At 38.6% G+C, this 16,657-nt stretch overlaps 1 protein-coding gene across 1 annotated transcript; it reads left to right on the forward strand.

Annotated features, from left to right (window-relative positions):
- Nucleotides 1-961: 961 nt before the first annotated feature.
- pde11al (phosphodiesterase 11a, like) lies at nt 962-15,109 on the forward strand (the record flags this gene model as incomplete). The annotated part of the gene is made up of 20 exons (XM_079241105.1): nt 962-1,735; nt 2,544-2,702; nt 3,997-4,086; nt 4,344-4,484; nt 4,654-4,718; nt 7,016-7,136; nt 7,279-7,354; nt 7,437-7,504; nt 7,598-7,690; nt 8,449-8,499; nt 8,664-8,810; nt 8,900-9,007; nt 9,297-9,406; nt 9,505-9,595; nt 12,324-12,424; nt 12,559-12,636; nt 12,727-12,790; nt 14,366-14,440; nt 14,598-14,681; nt 14,783-15,109. 20 exons carry the CDS (start codon nt 962-964, stop codon nt 15,107-15,109), a joined length of 2,823 nt encoding a protein of 940 aa, XP_079097231.1.
- Nucleotides 15,110-16,657: the final 1,548 nt, after the last annotated feature.

The following is a 16,657-nucleotide window of genomic DNA, read 5'->3' on the forward strand; positions in this document are numbered from 1 at the left end:
TCTACAGACTCCCTAAAGGAGTTCATGGAGACATATATGATGTTTCTGAGAGCTGAGAACCAAACAATTAATACTGAACCTGTGAACTTTTAAAATCACAGACGTATACAGGCAGTGTGTGGGTAGTAGTATGAATATGAGATTGGCTTTAAGGAATAAAGTGTGTGTTTTATGTGCACCAAATGTTTTTAAATGAATATTTTTTGGATGCAAACCATATCTGCAACAAAGATGCTTCTATAGATGCATGTAACACAGTGACAAATATTTTTCTTTGACCAGTCTTACATTCCTTGTCCATCATTTAAATCACATTCTGTATAGGAGCGAAGTACCTCAAGTTACTCTGCCTTTTACAGCAATGCAAGAAAATAAAACATCTATCTATCTATCTATCTATCTATCTATCTATCTATCTATCTATCTATCTATCCTGTTTTGTCCACATCTTAAAAACGTTGGGTAAATAAAACATCACACTGATACTGTACTTCATTAGAAGCTCTGCTGTTTCTTGTGGCACAGAGTAAAGAGAGAGATAGAGGGAGAGCGAGAGAGAGAGAGAGAGAGAGAGAGAGAGAGAGTGAACAGCGTGCCCTGTATTTTTTTCTTTCTTCCTTTTTTCAGTTGAAGGATATATAGGCACCGCGTTTTTCCACACCTCTGCATAGCATTCCTCAGGAATCCACCAGACACAGCTCAGGCTCTCATTTGACTGACAGCTGTAGCTCCTCTCACAGTCGTCATCAATTCGGTCTTAAAGAAAGTTAATCAATCTGAGCTTTACTGCTCCCAGCATTTTAGGGAAAAGTCCATAATGGACTGAAACAAACTGGGAATGGATAAATAATTTTTTGAGGACCTCACTTTTCGAGGAGCTCGTTTCCTGCCACTTCAACCCATCATCTACTCGCCTTCAACTCATGTTCTATTGGATTTGAGAGTGGCCCTTACAAGCAGTATGACTGCGTTTGACTTCACGGATATTGAGGCGTTTTTGGACTGCCACCCGGACCTTTTTGAGGAGTATGTCGTTCGGAGGGCCAAATGTGATCAGGTGAGCAGGTGGCTGAAGGAGCATCAACCGTCGAAAGTGTCCACAGCCGAGGAGAAGCGGGGCGCTGCCATGGACCCGCTCTGGCCGACCAGCACTGACGGGCTCCGACGCAGATCGTCTCACATGGAGCTGCGGCGGAACTTCGCCCGCTCCAAAGCCCACACTGCGCACCGCACATACGACGAGCATGTGAGCTTGAGCGACCACGAGTCTCAATCGAGTATGAGGCGCCGTGCGCTTCTGCGTAAAGCCAGTTCGCTGCCACCGACCACCGCGCACATCCTGAGCGCCCTGCTTGAGTCTAGAGTCAACGTGCCTCAGTACGCATCCAGTGCCATAGACTACAAATACAGGCTAAGAGAAACCAACGAGAGGGAGTTCTTCTTAGAGTTAGTGAAGGATATATCTAATGACCTGGATCTGACCAACCTTAGCTATAAAATTCTGATCAACGTGTGCATCCTGGTAGATGCAGACAGGTGTTCACTTTTTCTCGTGGAGGGTCCCGCTCACAAAAGGACACTGGTGTCCAAGTTCTTTGATGTGCACTCAGGCACCACAGTCAGACCATCATCCAGCACTCTGAACTCCAATGAAGTACAAGTCCCATGGGGGAAGGGCATCATTGGATATGTGGCGGAGCATGGAGAAACTGTAAATATCTCAAACGCATACGAGGTAAATAGTAACAAATTTTACACTATTGCACAATTTAATGCAGATATTTGGCTTTATTTAAATTATTTAATACAAGTTTATTTAATATAAATTCTTAACTTCTTAATAATTACTCTATTGTTTAGAGAGCACCTGTGGTCACATTTCCACTTGAAAAAGTTTCCAAAGTTTTTTTTGTTTTTTTGTTTTTTTGTTTGTTTTTGTTTTTTTTTAAAGAAAAGGAAAGAAAGAAAAAGGAGAATATGTGTCCCTTTGGAGAGTACATTTCTTTGTAGCCCCATCCTTCTGAGCAACGACTCAATCTATGGTAACCACCGAAGTATGGAGGAAAGAAAACGTTCATTCTTTCAGGTTTCCACTGGCCAGATCTCGTCTTGCGCTCCACATCATTATCTCATGGCCCTGGGCTGCTGAGCTGGCTGAGGTAACATGGTGATGTGGATCCCCCTGAGGACTATTACTGCAATAGTATAGGTATATAGTAGAGCGCAAGCAATTAGATGTAATAAATTCCCCATATATACCTTTAAAAAAAAAAAAAAAAAAAAAAAATAATAATATATATATATATATATATATATATATATATATATATATATATATATATATATATATATATATATATAATGAATCTAAGCTGCTCAAACAACTGCGCCAGAGATATTTTTTATTTGTGACAAAGGCTCGTAAAACCCACACGTTGTGGCGATGTGATGCTGCGCGGTCAATTGTTCCGCTACTAAGGAAATATGGCGTTGAATTTTGAGTCATTACTGTCTAACTTGTGTCTATGTGGCAACAATTCCAGGACCACCGCTTCAGTGATGAGATAGACAAGTTAACCGGCTATAAGACTCAGACCATCCTCTGCATGGCCATCTGCAACAGTGATGGAGAAATCATTGGTGTTGTGCAAGCAATTAATAAAAATCCAATGGGTACCCCATTCACTGAGGACGATGAGAAGGTACAGTTCAATTTTGTTTGGAGAAAAACAAAAACAGACATTCACACACACACACACACACACACACACACACACACACACACACACACACACACACACACACAAACTATACAATTTATCATTTACATTCTTTTAGTTCCATTGACGACATTTTAGAAATGGTGATAACATTGGATGTGCATTTAGTCACTAAAAATACTGACACAGCACACAGTAACATTTACACTTCAGTTTACTAAGATGTTTTCAGTCTGAATCTTCTTAATGGCCGCAGAGAGAAGAACAATGTTCTAGCTAAAGATAAATTATATAAAAAATAAGATGTCAACCTTTTACTCAAGCACAGCACATTTAATATTTCTACAATATACACACTTAGGAAAAATGTTTTAAGATGATGCAGCGTTTGCTCTCTGAGCTCTCTGGAATGTGCATGTGTTATAGCTTTATATTTGGTTCCACAGCTTCAATTATTTCATTATCTCCCCCTATGGGGAGAGTATATATTGCACATTTTAGGGATTTGAATGGTACTGTTTTCTTATTTAGACAAAAGTTATGGCAAATAATAGCTGAAATTGCTCATCTGTCTGTGCTGGTGAAACAAATTAGAAAAAAAATCTTACTTTTTGTAGATTACAATATTTTTTAGAAGTTTAACTGCATCTAATTGCTCCACCTAATCCACAAGGTGGCACAAAAATTCTGAAAAATTATTTATCCCAAAACATCTGTTCTTACTTCAGATCCGGAAAAATCATGATTGTGACTGAGTCCTATGTTTTGATAAATAAAGGCTCATTTTTCAATTTTATCAATATTTGCTTTTCATATTTTCATTTTTAGTATGTAAAGCACTTTGTCTGGTTTTGTGTGCAAAGTGCTATCTATCTATCTATCTATCTATCTATCTATCTATCTATCTATCTATCTATCTATCTATCTATCTATCTATCTATCTATCTATCTATCTATCTATCTATCTATGTGTATTTTTGTGTGTGGATAGAGGCAATACCCAAAGTAAAAAATGTAGGTAAAGTCACAATCTGCCAGCTTATCCAGGTACTTTAGGACCCCTGATGTCTCACACTTTCTCTAAATCAATACTTCATTAAAAGGAAATCTATCAGAGAGAAGTTTGTGCTGAGAGATGGCTGACTCAATCATGGCTTTCTTCTCCAATCTAGCTTTCTCTTTTCCCTTTTAAAACCTCTTATTCAGCCAAAAAATAGCCAGTATTCATAGCATATTTATATACGATATCATTATTTATTTTTGTTCTCTACCTCAGGTGCTGCAGATGTACCTGCCCTTCTGTGGAATATCAATTTCCAATGCCAAGCTGTTTTCAGAGTCTCGCAAGGAGTATGAGAGGAGTAGGGTGAGATGTTGTAAAGTGTTCTTTTTAAAAGCGATGTTTCATTTTTGTATGTATCTGATTATATGTTTAAGTAAGCATGTAATCTTATTAAACATTATGCACATCACAAGTACACTCTCTATTAACACATCAGGTTAAAGTGTGCTTACTAGTTATTTTTGGTCGGTAAAATTGAGTTTAAACTTAGTAACTATGATGTAAATATACACCGTTTGTATAATTAACATGAATCAAAGTGTTAATTCTTCTTGTCGCAGGCTTTGTTAGAGGTGGTCAATGACCTTTTTGAAGAGCAGACTGACCTGGAAAAGATTGTCAGGAAGATCATGCAGCGTGCACTTACACTGCTGCAGTGTGAACGCTGCTCTGTTCTTCTTTTAGAGGACATTGACTCTCCCGTAAGACCTGTCTTTTGTAGCTTATAAATACTCTTTTGGATGCTTATGTTAGTGACGAAAGTTATCCACACTTTATTGATGTCTTCTAATTTAACTATCAGTGCAAAAATCCTCTCTCATATTTACACACAGATGTTGCAGGTCATAGTGATATATGGCTTTTTCACAGGTTGTGAAGTTTTCCAAAACATTTGAGCTCATGTCTCCCCTGTGCAACATGGACCGAGATATCAGGTAGAGGACATCTATAATATACTGGAAATTAAATTTAAACCATGCCTCCTGTGGGGTCACGATCTGTGGGAGGGGCCGTAGGGGTCAGGTGCAATGTGAGCTGGGCGGCAGCAAGAGGCAGGGACCCTGGCAGTCTGATCCTCTGCTGCAGAAACTGGCTCTAGGGATGTGGAACGTCATCTTTCTGGCAGGGAAAGACCCTGAGCTTGTGCTTGAGGTTGAGTGGTTCCAGTTCACCTCAACGCATAGCTTGGGTTCTGGAACCGGTACCCTTGAGAAAGTACCACTAAACAATTATTACTCTGGAGTTGCTTCCAGTGAGAGGCACAGAGCAGGTGTGGGCATTCTCATTGGCCCCCGGCTGGATGTGTGCAGATTGGGGTTTACCCCAGTGGATGAAAGGGTAGCTTCCCTCTGCCTTCTGGTGGGGAGATGGGTTCTGACTGTTGTTTGTGCTCATGCACTGAACAACAGTTCAGAGTACCCAGCCTTTTTGGAGTCCTTGGAGGGAGTATTGGAGGGGGGTCCCTCTGGGGACTACCTTGTTCTCTTGGGGATTTCAATTCTCATGTAGGCAATGACATTGAGACCTGGAGGGGAGTGACTGAGAGGCATGGCAAGCAGTGGTCCTGGCGTGTGGGACTCTGGATACAGCTCATAGGTATCAATGGGTTAAACGGCATGCGGCTTCAGCTATTGCCAAGTCATGGGAGGAGTTCATTGAATCCATGGAGAATGACTTCCGATGGCTTTTGAGACAATTCTAGTCCACCATCTGGTGACTCAGGAGTGGGAAGCAGTACTCCGTCAACGCTGTGTACGGTGGAGTCGGGGAGCTGCTGACTTTAACTCAGCACGTTGTGAGTCGGTGGACGGAATACTTTGAAGACCTCCTCAATCCTGCCAACACATTTTCTGATGAGGAAGCAGAGCTGGGGGACTCAGGGATGGAATCTTCTATCTCTGGGGCTGAGGTCGCTGAGGTGGTTATAAAGCTCTTTGGTGGCAAGGCCCTGCGGATAAATGAGATCCACCCTGAGTTTCTTAAGGCTCTGGATGCTGTGAGGCTATCCTGGCTGATACATCTCTGCAGCATCGCGTTGACATCGGGGACAGTGCCTCTGGACTGGCAGACTGGGCTGGTGGTCCCCCTTTTCAAGAAGGGCGACCGGAGGGTGTGCTTCAACTACAGGGGGATTGCACTCCTCCGCCTCCTCAGTAAGGTCTACTCAGGGGTCATGGAGAGGAGGGTACGTCGGACAGTCAAATGTTGGATTGAGGAGGAGCAGTGTAGTTTTCGTCCTGGTCCCGGAACAGTGGACCAGCTCTATACCCTTTTTGGGGTCCTGGAGGGGGCATGGGAATTTAGCCAACCAGTTTACATGTGCTTTGTGGACTTGGAGAAGGCATTTGACTGTGTCTCCCAGTGACTCCTGTAGGGGGTACTCCAGGAGTATGGGGTACTGGACTCCCTTGTATGAGCTGTACGGTCCCTGTACGACAGGTGTCAGAGCTTGGTCCGAATTGCTGGCAGTAAGTCGGATTCATTGTCAGTGATGGTTGCACTCTGCCAAGGCTTCTCTTTATCAGGAGTGAGGTCCTGCCCCAAGTGGAGGAATTTAAATATCTTGGGGTCTTGTTCACTAGTGAGCGAAGGATGGCGGATGGCGTGAGATCGACAGGCGGATCAGCAGCAGTAATGCAGATGCTGCACCGATGTGTGAAGAAGGAGCTGAGCCACAAGGCAAAGCTCTTGATTTACCAGCCTATCTATTTTCCTACCCTCACCTATGGCCATGACTGTGGGTAGTGACCGAAAGAATGAGATAGCGTATACAGGATTGCGCCTATGCAGAGTAGCCAGGCTCTCCTTTAGAGATAGCTCGGTCATCCGGGAGGGACTCAGAGTTGAGCAGCTGCGCCTCGGCATCATGAGGAGCCTGATAAGGTGCATCTGATCAGGATGCGTTCTGGACACCCCCCTGGTGAGGTGTTCTAGGCACATCCCTCCAAGAGGAGACCGCGGTGAAGACTCGGGACATGCTGGACATGCTGGAGGAATTTTATCTCTTGGCAGGCCTGGGAACACCTTGGGATCCCCCACCCGCAGAGTTGGCAAATGTGGCTGGGTAGAGGGAAGTCTGGGCTTCCCTGCTTAGGCTGCTGCCCTCACCACCCGACCCCAGATAGGCGGCAGAAAATGGATGGATGGATGGAAATTTAAACCAAATAGTAAATTAATATACATGGATATAAACAGTATATTTTTTTTCTATTCTTTTTATCGGTCATATCAGCATGGAGAAGTTGTCTTGCTCAGACTGGCTGATCAATAACAGCATTGCTGAGTTGGTGGCTTCCACAGGACTACCTGTTAACATCAGTGACGTGTGTCAGGACCCTCGCTTTGATGCTGAGGTGTGGATACAGTGGTGCAATCAGCAGATCCATAAGAGTTTAAATTTTTATTTCAAACCCAATGAAAAATACACATTTTAACCATTAGAAACATTCATTATGAACCAAACAAGTTTTCTTATTCTGTCTGCTTTGTTTAAAGGCAGATCAGGCCTCAGGCTTTCACATCAGATCGGTGTTATGTGTCCCTATATGGAATCGCACTCATCAGATAATTGGTAGGTTGGCCAGAAATAGTTGGGTTTTTTTTTTTTTAAGTTAATTTCTGTTACAGTCAATGATATATGTGGTTTTTTCCAGGGGTTGCTCAAATTCTGAACCGCCTAGACAGGAAGACTTTCAATGATGCAGATCAGAGATTGTTTGAGGTCAAGTGTTTAAAATTTGTACCACTATTACAAAACTTTGTGTAGTCACCGAACTTTGATGCACTAACTGTTGGTCTTGTTCTTTTTGTGCAGGCATTTGTCATTTTCTGTGGACTTGGAATTAACAATACTATGATGTACAATCAAGTCAAGAAAACATGGGCCAAGCAATCTGTAGCACTTGATGTGAGCATTTTCATTAGTCCAAATGTCCTAATTCTAAATCACAGTGGAGGACATAAAATATGCAGTATGACTTTTCTTTTCTTTTTTTTTTTATCTTCCTATTCTTTCTTTGTGGTGGTATGCTAATAATGATTAGGATAAAAGTGTCTGCTAAATAACTGTAGACAAATAAAAATTCATCTGAAAAAAATTATGATAATAATTAAACTTTTTATTTAGACTGTGTCTGTGAGAATAAAGTGGTGTCAATGATTAATGCTAATCTTAACAGACTGTCCTCATATTCATTAGCATGCCCCAGTGTGTTTTGCTCCACTGCCCAGTATCTAACCTTATCAATCACATCAGAAAACATAATTCTGCTTCTCTACATATAAATATTTAAACTGTTTTCAATAATTCATCACAATACATGTGCCAGTCTCCTCACCACTTTTCTGAGGCAACATACAGTACTTTATTTCTGGCACATTGTCTTTTCTGTTTCTTTAATCCCTTGAGGGATCTTTTTTTTTCCTGTTTGCTGACCAATAACTTTGCAAGAAATAAGTTTTCAAGGTAAAGGCATAATTTTTCTTAACCTGATTCTGTCATGAATTGAATTAGTGGAAGATGCTAAGAAAATCTTTATTATCTTCTGCAGGGTTGATTTTTTTTATATGGTCTTACCTAGCCCAGGCAACCCCCTTACAGTATGATATCAGCACGAGAATCCTTCCTGTGTATCTCACCAATTCATATGATTTCTGCTTCTTCAGATGTTATCTTACCATGCCACCTGCTCCAAAGTAGAGGTTGACAGACTTAAGGTAATCTCCAGAGTGAAACTGCGGAAAACACTAAGGGTTATAAATGCTATATGAATTTGGTTAATGGTTAAGGGTAAAATATAATTGGTAACTTGAGAGTTGATTGTCCTTTTACCATCTTTCCTGGCATTGTGTGACTGACAGCTCTGTCCTCTCCTCCCAAGGCTGCCAAGATCCCCTTGAGCAGTGAGCTTGGCATTGACGAATTCCACTTCAATGACTTCTCCTTGGACAATGATGCCATGATCACGGCTTCACTCAGAATGTTTCTGGAACTTGGTGTTGTCCAAAAGTTTAAAATTGATTATGAGGTGAGGCTGGAATTTGTCCTGCAAGGTGTGTCTTTAGGATTTTGGTGTTTCTGAAACTGAGTACTACCTGTATGTTTTCCTCATTGTAGGTTTTGTGCCGCTGGCTCCTGACTGTGAGGAAAAACTACCGAACTGTAGTTTATCATAACTGGAGGCATGCTTTTAATGTGTCCCAGTGCATGTTTGTTATGATCACGGTAAGTTTCAAGGGTGCGTGTAAGTGGTAGGCCTGAAAAACTAACTACACTTGATGAAACAGCATCTGAAAGGGATGTTTGGGATTTTAGTCATTTTTATTTCAAACAAAACATGAATACATAAATACAAAACGAAATAAAACAGAAATAAAATATAGATAATAATCATAGGAAGAAGAAGAAGAAGGAAATAATTTGTACAAATAAAATTTAATCTAATAAATACAAAGTGTTTCCTGTGGTTCATTTCTATACATGTATTGATGACCATCAGCTTTGCTTTGTGCAGACAGCAAATTTCCAAGATGTCCTCTCAGATGCAGAGATGCTGGCACTGATGGTCGGCTGTTTATGCCATGACTTGGACCACCGAGGCACCAACAATGCATTTCAGGCCAAGTATATACATCAAAAAGGCCTGCTTTGTAAATGTAGGCCACAACGTGTATAGATATGTTGTTGATATCATTAAAAGCTTTGCCCTGTTATTCCTGCAGGACAGGTTCTGCTCTGGCGTTGCTGTATGGAACATCAGCCACCCTGGAGCATCATCACTTCAACCATGCTGTCATGATCCTGCAGAGTGAGGTCAGGCCAATAATTTCCATGTTTAAGTGAAGAGTTGCAGGTCAAAAAAGTGAATGCAAAGCATAGTTACATTTTTAACATTTACAGAACTGATATCAGTACTAACAACAAAATATTAAATGTTTTAAGCTTCTGAGGTAATCGACTGTCACTTTCAGTAATTAGTAAAAACTTGTGTTGTTATTATTCTCCCACCATTAAACAGTTCTGGGTTTTGTACTCATTTTAGGGTTGGTCGATGGTGTATTCATTGCAGCAGTTAATTTTTTTAATGAGCAAGACTTTTTGGAAAGAGAGCCTTGATAACATGGACCATGAACAAGAAGTCTAACATGCAAGCAGAAACAAACAATCAACAAAACAGAACCAATGCATATTATGAAAGATTAAGATTAAAAAGTTTTATCTTCATTGGTGACAGCCATATATAAGGACAGTACATAACAGAGATATGAACAAGATATAAAAATAAATATATGCTAAAAATGAGGTACAAAGCAGATACACGGTCTTAAATGTTACAGTGTGGGTCATGTGGGTTAGTGTGGAAAAAAAAATATATATCTGAGCAGTTTGCATTATAAACCAGTACACATTCAACTATATATACATATATTGTACATATCCATACTTGGAGACATTCAATGACTCGAAATGACCAAGAAAAATGTGAGTTCTGTTTGTGGTTTATTTTATCTGTAAAGTGCATAATACCTAAAGTAATTTTTGCAAACATAAGAAGGGAAAGTCTGTAAGCCGTTACTTCTGTTATGTAATAAGACTGCAGGGAGAAAAGACAAAGTTCCATTGCAGAGCTTCATACAATAATAACATGAGATATTTTATTCTCTTAACTAAGTCTAACCCAGCCTTTATGCTGCAAATTGTCAACCAGAGAGCATTTAATAAGTATGTTTTTCCACATAATAGTGCTATTGAGCCCATGATTGTAAGTTGCAATTGTGAGTTGTAAGATTGTGACAAGGTTTGTTTTTTGTTAGGTTGTATTCACATGACAGGAATTGCAGATCAATTTAACTAAAATAAAGTGAACCACAACAGAGAGATTTTTCCAGATATTTTTGGATTTCATAGCAAACAGACCTCATTAATTTTACATTAATTTATGCTTCTCCTGATCTAACAGTTCTAAAAGTTCTCCTGACCACTGGCAATTGAAAGTGCAGTAGAAAGTAAGGAATTTTCTGCATTAAGGTCTGTGGATTAGTTTAATCCACATTCCTTTTCTTTGTCCATATATAAGTTTGTGGCGAAACAAACAGTAGAGAGGTTTGGGAAATGGATGTGATGAGTCACACAATAACACTGCATTCAAAACTCAAATCTGTGTTAAAATTTAAACTTCAGCAGTTTCTCTGTTGGGACCTTGACTGCATTAAAGTTTTACTATTGATTAAACTTAGATATCTATTCACTCTACTGAAGTAGTATGCTGTAATATAACTATGGTTCACACTCAGCACAATCACAATACAAGGGCTAGCATTCATTCCTGTATCCCACAAGTTAATATTGAAGCCAGAAATGTGTGTTTTTACACTGGTATTATGGGATGGAATTCTTTGCCAGCTTCACAATAAAGTTTGAAAAGACAGGGTATGCAACTTCTATGCAACAAAGTGAGTTAATGCTTTGTGATATATATATATATATATATATATATATATATATATATATATATATATATATATATATATATATATATATATATATATATATATGTATATATGTATATATATGTGTGTGTGTGTGTGTGTGTGTGTGTGTGTGTGTGTGTGTGTGTGTGTACGTGCGCTTGTGTGTTTGTGTTTCATTGAGGAAAAAGACATTCTACTAAATGGAAACAAGGTAATACCATTCATGTACAATGTTAATTGGATATCATCATGCTTTCATAAAACTGCTGGGAGCTACTTTTCCATCAAAACTTTCAGATTGAAAACTTGAGACAGATATGGATAGACTAAGGGGATACTTGCTGATGATGAAGATATGGTTCAAAATGATCTACACTAGATTTTTTGCATACTTAGTGTTTGTTAATTTGGTTGAGGCTGCACCATCTGGACTTGCGACAGTGATGTCTGACAATGGATCTTGAGGCATATTAGATAATAGATCACATCAGTGGTTAAATAATAGATGACATAACGTCAAAATATTGATTAAAATCTTAAATTGTTATCAACTATGTTCTTGAATGGACCGAATACATCAGCTAAAAAATAAGAGGAAAGGGGAGAAGGAGAAGGAGAAAAAGGATAAGAAAACAGTTGCCATAAAACTTCAATAATGGGCAGCTGATTCTCTATTGTTACTTTTCTGCTAGCTATTTTAAAATGATTTATCATTGTATTTTGACCACTGGACTTACAGAAAGCCACTGACATGCAATTTCAACTTTGGAACAATGCTATGCACAAATTGCTGACAAGCAACACCAGTAACCACTAGTTTCATCAGGAGGGGGTGCTTTGTTTCAAGTGTAGATCAGTTTGATCACCAGCAGTGTTTTGCATTGATTTCTTTTAGCACAGCACAGAGAAAGTCCATACGCATTGCTAATTAAAATTGCAAATAGGAGCTTCATTTGACAGTGAGTAATGACTTTACCAATGCAGTGGGGTTTAAAGGGATAGTTTAGCCTCTTTTTACTAATTCTTGATATGTATTCTTACATTGTGTACTATTGTGTTTTCTCTTGCAGGGCCACAATATCTTTGCAAACCTCAGCTCTAAAGAGTACAGCAATATGATGCAACTATTGAAACAAGCTATTCTCTCCACAGACCTTACTTTGCACTTTGAGTAAGTGGTCTTTCTCTAGTTAGTTTTACATCTGTCATATAATAAAAAATATGGGGTTTGGGAAGCATGGCTCCAGTATATTCCTGTGGATTATTATGTTTTCAGTGGTCCTGAATTTTTCTTTCAATTAAAAGGCGCAGAACCAAATTCTTTGAGCATGTTCTATCTGGAGACTTCAGCTGGACCGACGAAGGACACAGAGAAGTTCTAAGGTTTCAACATTTATTCTGAAAAAACCAAAATCAGTGTGACAGTGAAAAGAAAAATGGAAGTTGTACAGAGAGCTCTTATATCATTGGCAGGTCTATGCTGATGACAGCTTGTGATCTGGGAGCTGTCACTCGTCCTTGGAAGATATCCAAGCAGGTTTGAATGGTTACTATAGTTATAGTTACAGACTTAAACCACACAGTTCTGCCACTTTCCAACAAAGCATGAAGGATTTATGTTAATGTAGATTCTCAGTCATCCAGATCAACTTAAATAAAGGCAACTGGACTTCTATTTTGTGGTTCTTGAAGAAGTTTCACCTCTTTTCTAAAATCTGCGTCACTAAAATTCTTTTGGTCTCAAGGTCCAATGAGTGAATGGTTTTGAGGAGGTGGCCTCAGATCCCTTTTATATAACTTTCCAGCACCTACACTGCAACCTCGTACCTAACCCACTGGATTCACAACCATTTCAGAAAATCTTTTTGAATTTGTTTTTGTTTTTGTTGGTGACACAGGTAAACAATTCACAGTCAACGTTGAACTGAATGACCCACAGGTTGGTCTGGTGAGTCAATGACACTGTGTGATCTGAGTGCTTATAAGCTGAAACTCTACTGGTTATAATTAAAAAGCCTTTCAGATGATGGATGAAACATCTTGGAGAACCAAGAAACACAAGTCCAGTTGTCTTTATAGAAGCCATTAGATAAGCTTGGGATGTGCATGTGCTTCAGTGTGGTCATGAAGAACAATTGTATTTATTCCCCACAGTTAATGCGTGTAGTGTGTTCTTGTAATATAGCAATTTCCTAAGTCCATTTGTATGGGCAACGAAGGTACAACTCCAAAAGATCTCTATATAAACTTTATTTAAATTAGTTTGTTTTGCCAGAAGTCACCCATTATAGCCCAGTTGATTTGGTAATCCGCTCACTAATCCACTCACTCACTTCACAATCACTAATCCGCTTACTTAGAGTTGGATACAGACTAGTGTTTAATTTGCAAAGCTTAAAAACACTTCAGTCCCATTCCCCTTTTATGCTTTTTTGCCCACTGTCCAAAAACAAACAAGACAAAACCAAGAAAACTAAAGAAAAAAAAACACATCAATATTTCATAAAACCCATCAATAAAAAAGATAGAAAATGACACTTGAAAAAACACAACAGCAGATTACATCTATGTACAAAACATCACAAATATTTAATTCCATAAATCACAACAAAAAAGAAAATTTTGAATGAAAATCAGGATCAACAGAAAATACATTTAAAAATGTAATAAAACAAAACAAAAAAATCAATTCACAACATTTATTTTGGCACATTTGTGTTTTTTTCTATTGCTGTATGTTGTAAAATATTGTATTTTCTATCCATTTGTTTTCTAAGGTGATGTTGACTTTTGGTGATGGCTGATCTTTTCAATTTTCTGTTTATTTCTACTTTTAAAATTTCACTATGTGCTGCTTCATGTCATGTTTTGAGTGGTGTTTCAGTTTAATATGTTTTGCACATCAGGGTACTTGTTTTCTGAATAGCAATTCAAAGGTTTAAGTCGGTATGACTCATTCAAAAGAGCACACTATTAGAACAACATGATTGGAAAAAAAATCAAATAAATGTTTTTTTATGTAGCCACCTTTCAGCCAGTTGTAATATCAAAATTTTGCTTCATAGCTGAGTAAAATAATTTTGAAGTGATTGTTTTTCAATGATACCTGCAGGTTGCCGAGCTGGTGACGAGTGAATTCTTTGAACAAGGGGACAGGGAGCGATCTGAGCTTAAGTTAACACCAGCAGTAAGTAATACAGATATTTGTCTTTCCTGTTCTTGGTATGTCATTTTTTTTAACATCCAGTTAACATCCCAACAGAAGGAAAACTTATTTTTTTAAACCCAGACATATGTCAAATTTTATGATGGAAGTTTTGGTCATGGATGACATGTCCCTTCAGGCCATCTTTGACCGGAATCGCAAAGATGAACTCCCTGCCTTACAGCTAGAATGGATTGATGGGATCTGTAAACCCCTGTATCAGGTAGTTAACCCTTGACAACTAAAACTCGACATTAAGAGCTCCTTTTGATGAACAAAACAAACAATGACATAATCCTTTTTACACTGCTTTGTGTTTCCCAGGCACTACTGAAGCTCAACAGGAAGTTAGAGCCAATGGTGGATGGGATAGATGCCAATCGAGAGAAGTGGCAGGAACTCTGTTCGTCTTACCAGCAGACATGCAGAGCCTCAGTGTCCAGCCAAAGCACTGAATTAGGTCAGAGTACAGAGTGCTGTGCCAATGGAAAAAGCAATGAATGGTTGGAGTGCACAGACAAAGTGAAGCCAATAGAAAACACACCATTCGGGTCAAAGTCTGAGTGCAGCGAGGATCTAAGGCACAGAGCAAACAAAGAGTCTTGTGACAATGCAGCAGCAACAGCTGGAAACCTAACAGGAAGGAAGTAAAGAAGGTTTTGCAGCAGGGAAGTGTTAAGTAGGTTGAGTCACTGAATGACACACATGAGACTCCTAAAATGCCTTGTGATTTTTATAACTGGGTAAATGAAAAGCAGATTTAATCAGCTGAGCCTATGGCTTCTCCCAAGCATCACTGTGTCAAACTCAGGAGTGAGATGGTCCAACTCCATTTACAGGGCAGTATTCCCATGGGTACATATAAATTTGAACGTGTTTCACATTTAAGACTAGAAAACAGCTGAGACCAAAGAGGGACACTTATTAATGTAATGTTTGTATTGGGACTATCTCAAAAATCACAAGCTCCGTTGGAATGCCTTTACAAACAAAAGGAATCACTGTGACATGTCACATAAATTGCCATTATGAATGTAGACTGGGGCATTATCTTACTGTTGAATGTTTAAAGACAGGCTGTCTTACCTTAGTTACAGATTTCTGGCTGCATGGCATTATTTTTATTATTTGTTGAGTAAGCTTTCAGTCAGTTTGTTCAAAGAACTGCATGTATGTCATATAAGTATTATATCTTATTATGTTTTGAAAGAAAAAAGGGGGAAAGTTGTATTGAGATTTTGTTGTAACTGAATCCAAAACTTCAAGCCTTTTTGTGTGTGTTGTGAATGTATGTGTGAATGCAAATGTGTTGCCATTACCTATATATGTCCAAAAAATAGATTATGGGTAAGCACAAATAATTTTGACATTGCTTTATGAGTTCAGAAATTCCTCACTCCATTGTGCTGAGATAAACTTTCACAATAATTTTTAAAAATACTTATTTTTTTACCCACCTGAGTCAAACAAACCACATAATAATAAGTAGAACTGGATTGACTGATTGATTTATTTGAACAAAAGAAAATATGAAGTTGTGTTACACATCACATTTAAAGAAAGTAACAGTTATTATAGTCAGAAAAAAAGGAAAGATGAAGTAAAACAAAAAACTTATTTACTCCTGTCCCCTCCACAATTATAATTATTCTTCCTTACTTTGTTTCACTAATCCCTTGTCAGTTTTTCAAAATAAGAGAAATTTTTTTTTTTCAAAAGTTACTGTAAGTTTAAATGTATTATTGTAATTGATACAGAGAACAGGATTTATGCTCAGAGGATAAAAGGGTTAAATTGATCATCCTAATAAACATAGTGGATTACTTGTGTGAAGGCACAGTGTCACACCAAGGAGGTTAGTGGGTAACTCAGACCAAAGTCTGAGGGATTAAAAAAGTTTAGATGATTGTTTATTTGTTTGTTTGTTTTTTATGGAGCCATGGTTATGAGGTTTGAGGATCATCACCAACATTTCATTCACATTTTTCACAGATTTTCAAACTCTCAATGGGTCAATGGTCTAACTTAGATTCCATTAAATGTTGGGAGTGATCTGGATTATCATCTGGATCCAGGAATTTTGAGATAAGACAATGCATACTACTCCACAATAAATGGTGCTTGGATAAATACACTCACCAAAAATACAGCACAGATTCCCAACAGGTTTACAAGATATCAAAGTTAGATCTGGATCCT

The sequence above is a fragment of the Telmatherina bonti genome (assembly GCF_933228915.1).
Source record: "Telmatherina bonti genome assembly, chromosome: 5".
In the NCBI taxonomy this organism is placed as follows: Eukaryota; Metazoa; Chordata; class Actinopteri; order Atheriniformes; family Telmatherinidae; genus Telmatherina; species Telmatherina bonti.